The sequence below is a fragment of the Lipotes vexillifer genome, unplaced genomic scaffold (genome assembly GCF_000442215.2).
Source record: "Lipotes vexillifer unplaced genomic scaffold, Lipotes_vexillifer_v1.1 scaffold1219, whole genome shotgun sequence".
NCBI classification, from domain to species: Eukaryota; Metazoa; Chordata; class Mammalia; order Artiodactyla; family Lipotidae; genus Lipotes; species Lipotes vexillifer.
In genome coordinates, this window is record NW_006781590.1 from 228,752 (window position 1) to 233,580 (window position 4,829).

The following is a 4,829-nucleotide window of genomic DNA, read 5'->3' on the forward strand; positions in this document are numbered from 1 at the left end:
AAAAAAAAAAAAAAAAGGAGTTATTGAGATATTAAACACTTAATATTTTCCATATGGATGGAGAGGGAGAGCAGTGTCAGACGTCTCAGGAGAGTTATCATTGCTTTATGCAGAGGAGTGGAGGATTTGGCTCAAACCAGAAGCAGATATGAAGTTCATGAGGGTGGGGGAGACAGTGAACAACCAACATTTCTTTACTGACATGATCTTTTTTTAGCTTGTGTTGTCCTGGACACCCTTCCCTAAGGGGCTTAAACCTAGAATGTGGTCAACCTTCACTTGGTCATCTTTGACCCAAGGCCAAAGGTCACTGATTTCTGCTTTGGAGATTGAGGTACAAGTTACAGAGTTATGTACCCTGGAGATTAGGAAAACATCTTTGCTTTTTCTTTGAGGAAGTTGTGTAAACTATTTTAACAAAGATTGGATTGGCTAATATGAAATCAGCTTTCAGTAATGAATTTATAAATACTCAGTTACATCACAGATGTTAGAGCTGGAAGGGGCCCTTAGAGATCACTGTCCAATCCCTTTAGTTCACAGATGATAACTGAAGCTCAAAGAAGTGTAAGAATCAAATTTCTACATACTCCACCAAGAAATTTCAACTTCACTGTTTTTTAAAATCAAGGTTTCTGAACATTGGCACTTATCATGGCTTAATTATCATTAATTAAAATAATTTTAGTTATCAAAATAAAATTATCGTAAATGCTCCCCCATTTTTTTTACTAATTTTGTTTGCTCCGAAATTGATTTCTTAAAAACTAAGTTTTGTCTATATTGAGAGTTATACTTTTATATCAATGTTAGTGTCTCGAATATAATTCAGCTTCCTGTGATTGCTTAGACCTTATGTGTCAGTGAAATCTCTACACAAACATTGACAAAAAAATACTGAGTACTCTACTCAATTTGATATTGGGAGAATTTCAGAAAAATGCAACTCATTCTTCTAAAAGCCACGTAAGCAGGAAAAAATTGTAATACAACACACAAAAACTATGAAAATTAGATATTTTATTTATAGTTTAATCATGAGAACAATTTTCTTGTTCTTCCAAAATGTAAATACATACTAGAATAAACTCTGGAGAATATACAAAAAATACATACTTTTCTCATGAAATTTTTCTTTATAATAAATAGAAGGAAACACGTGTGTGGCTGATCCTGATAATGCTCCGTGTCTGCTTAGGTTTTCAGCCTGTTGATTTTTAATCTCTTGAAAGAATAGGGGAGTTCCTTCTCCCCTAAAAGGTCGAGATAAATAATACATGAAGCAATCCTCCCTCCTGATTTTTCCCTTTTCCTCCACATTTCTCCTTTTGATAGAGAGTTCAGCCTAAATTTCCACGCTTGCATTCAATCATTACAAAGCCTACAAATTATACAATGACTTCTAACCTGGCCCTCTAACAAAACAACTTTTTCCCCCTTATAAATCATAAGAGACAGATGGCAAAATGGAGAAGAAAAAGGAAAGAGAAGGGCGGGACAATAGGCATTGTGACGAATCTGGGAAACAGAACAAAGTGCACATCAGAGAGGGAAAGTTTGGTTTGACAGGTGAAATTCCCACAGCCCGCAGACAGCACTGGGAATAAAGCAGATGCCAGCCATTGCAAATCTGTGGATAATATTATTACCGGTAAAATCATTCAGATGCTAAGATACATTTCTTTCTACTCGACATTAACATCTCTACATAGAAGCAAAGGTGAAGAGATCACAGGAACCAGTTGCATTCCCTCTGGGAGATTCACACGCACTGCACCGAGAGAGGGGAGGAGCGTCAGTCCGCTCTGCAAACTCTTTCGACATGCCACCTTCATCTCTTCCCAGCATCTTTTTAGCCTTAAGAAGTGCCCCCCAAACTCTACCATCCTCTGACAATAAGCTCCATCACACCAATAAATTAGAGAGCCCGTCTGAATGAAGGAAGCCCTTCGCCAAGGAAGGCAACAAACAACCCAGGAATCATAAAGGCTACACCTGCTCTGAGTAGTGAGATCGTTTCTGGGGCATGGAAGCGGGGTCAGGAGAGGGGTGGGAGGAGGGCTTGAACGGGGACAGGAAAGGGTAGCCACTAAGGCCTGGCGTGGGTAGCAGAGATGGCGGCTCTAGATACAGTCCCTGACTATGGGCAGGTGAGGTGCGTAGCGGTGCTTGTCGGGAGGTGGGGACTGCCAATAGTCCATGTCTGAACCCGCCGGGCTGGCAGGAGATAAAGTGCAGCTGTAGGGCGAGGTGGAGTTGGAGGAGGCGGAGGAAGACGGCGCGGGGCTGTTCGTGCAGCTCCACGTCGAGGCAGGCGAAGGGCTATCTCCGCTGTTGCTCAGGGCGGCACTAGAGCCTCCGGGGCTCAGCAAGACGGTCTCGGAGAAGAGCGCCCCCGGCAGGCCGCCGCCGCCGCCGCCGCCGCCGCCCCCGCAGTGGTCAGCCAGGCGCAGCGTCTCGGTGAGCGCCCATATATAGTTATGAGCGAAACGCAGGGTCTCGATCTTGGTGAGCTTGGCGTCCTCGGGGAACGTGGGGAGCACCTCACGCAGCGCGTCCAGCGCCGCGTTGAGGTTGTGCATGCGGTTGCGCTCGCGGTTGTTGGCCTTCAATCTACGGGTCTTCTTGATGCGCTGCACCGTCTCGGCCGTCTTGGCGCCGCGAGAAACGGCCCGCGCCCTGGAGGGGCGCCGCTTGCACTCGTGCACCAGACCCAGCAGCCGCGCTGGCCGGCAGCCCTCGGCCCCTCCCGGCGAGCCAGCCCGCGCCCCGGCCCCGGCCCCGACCCCGACCCCACGCTGCCGACGCGCCCCGCCCGACGCGCCCAGCTCCTCCTCTTCCTCCTCGTCGGCGCTGGAAGATAGCGGGGTCAGAGCCGCCGAGGCGGGGGAGGCCGAGCCGAGCAGCACCAGCACGTCCTCTTCCTCCTTCAACTCCAAGGTCTCAGATTTGACGAACATCCTGGAGAAGAGAGCAGAGAGAGAGAGAAAGAACCAAACGAGGCGTCAGTATAGAAGCAGAGGCATGTTCTTGGTGTCACCGGGATGTACTGCTGCGCGCACCCAAGAAGAACCCCTCGGAACGGCGCCAAGGAGGAAGGTAAATTGGGGAGGAAACCCCTCCAGTGCTCCCCAAGCTCAGGAGCGCCCCTTGTTGTGACCCCGTCGCCAGCCAACTGAGTCCCGAACTCTACCGGCCGCCCTGACTGCTGTGTTCCCGCCCCGGAAAGGGCTGCGGCCCCCGTGACAAAGATTCAGCGCAAGCGAAAGGCGTTCGGGCGTGGTGGGACGGAGTGCGGCAAACACCCTTCCAAGTTGGAAGCCGCCGCGCGGATACTTACTTGGTTCGCTCTCTAAATGTGCCTCGGCGTCTCTATTACTTTGGCGTGTGCTGCGATTCTCCGAGCAGTCCGGAGCGCAGTGGGGCCCCTTCTGCTGCCTTGGAAGCAGCGAGACTGGCGCTACTGCGGCGTGGCTCCGCGGGGGACCTCTCCGTCGTGCGAGTTTGCCAAGAGCCCCGGCGGCCGCGGCGACCCGCCCGGGTCTCGTGTGTTGTGCTGTTGGTGCGTGTCTGTCTGTCAGTAAGTCCCCGGCCGTGCGGCTCCTGGCACGCGACTCCCAGGCACTCCAGTTAAAGCGAAGCTGCTTGTGGTTCAGTGGCTGCGTGTCTGGCACACGACTCTCCTTAAAACCCCTTATATACCACCAAGAAAACAATCAGATCTGCCCCCGGGGCCCCCATCTCCCCCCATCCGCGGCCGCCGCCGCCTCCTCCCCCTGTGCCGGCCCCCCTTCTCCCCCGCTTTTCCCTCCCCGGCTTACTCTTTTCATTGCATTATCATCATTCATTTCTTTCTCTTTTCTTCACCCACTCCCCCCCTCCCCTGGCCCTGCCATCCATCCTCCTCCTCCCATCGCCCCCGCCTCTCTTCTCCCCCTTTATCTAATCAGCATAAAATGGTTCTAAAGCTCCTGCTGGAGCTCGAGGCTGCGGTCGGAGGGCTGAAGCGGTGGCGGCTGCACCGGCTCAAGCTGCGGCTGTTGTCGCCGCCGCAGCCCATTGTGATTGGTGGCTCGCGCTCGGCTGGAGCGTGCCGCTAATTTATTAATGAATGGAGGTCGCGAGGCGCAGCTGGCCAATCAGGGCGCCCGGGACTCCGGGAGGCCTGCGAGCCACGCGCACCGGAGCCCGCTCCCTTTCAGCGGCTCATTAGGGGCCAGGGCTCCGGGGGCCGGCGGGGAGACCAAGGCGACCGCCCCCGCCCGGGTCCTTGCGGCTGCACCCCACCCCCGCCCCGACGCGCGCGCGCGCGCACCGCACCGGGCGTTGCCCGGCCTCGTAGCTCCCGGACGTCGGGATCCGAGGAATTAGTTAATGGGGGTCAGAATCCTGGGGAAAGCAGTTAGCCCTTTGGTGATGCCGGACGTCTCTTGGCAAAGCTTCTTAGGAGCTGTATCAAATAGTAAACTATTTAAAAACACTTTGATTTGGTTAAAGGAGGAATGGGATATGGATGACGAGTTGTGGGCACTTGGTGGGCAAGCGTGTTTAGGTTCCAGAAGGACTGACGTGGGAGGATGAAGAGAGAGGAGATTGGAGGATTCATAGGGGCGTCTCCTGCCAGGGCAGATAGAGTAGGGGAGCAGCTGAGTAGGGGATGTGAGAATAAAAGCACTCACATATGAGAACGGAAAGGGACCTCCTCATTTTACGTGTGACACACTGAGGCTCCGAGCACGGATATAGGTTTTTGGTTTGCTGGGGGGCGTTAGGGTTAACCCCAGTTTATGGCGGGGCGGGACAGCAAAGAGGCTTCTTGCGGGGGGTGG

General features: G+C 52.6%; 1 protein-coding gene across 2 annotated transcripts; it reads right to left on the reverse strand.

Annotated features, from left to right (window-relative positions):
* Positions 1-1,003: 1,003 nt before the first annotated feature.
* Positions 1,004-3,658, reverse strand: NEUROG2 (neurogenin 2). 2 transcript variants are annotated; one of them, XM_007454797.1, is made up of 2 exons: positions 3,337-3,658; positions 1,004-2,961 (listed from the first exon to the last, which is right to left on the reverse strand). In XM_007454797.1, exon 2 carries the CDS (start codon positions 2,958-2,960, stop codon positions 2,124-2,126), a length of 837 nt encoding a protein of 278 aa, XP_007454859.1. In that variant the 5' UTR covers position 2,961; positions 3,337-3,658; the 3' UTR covers positions 1,004-2,123. The 2 variants fall into 2 exon arrangements, with proteins under 2 accessions (XP_007454859.1, XP_007454860.1); XM_007454798.1 differs by having other exon boundaries at positions 2,124-2,961; positions 3,341-3,650.
* Between the last annotated feature and the right edge of the window lie 1,171 nt (positions 3,659-4,829).

Coding starts and splice junctions, on each gene's coding strand:
- NEUROG2 (XM_007454797.1), bottom strand. CDS start 2,960: ATGTTCGTCAAATCTGAGACCTTGGAGTTGAAGGAGGAAGAGGACGTG.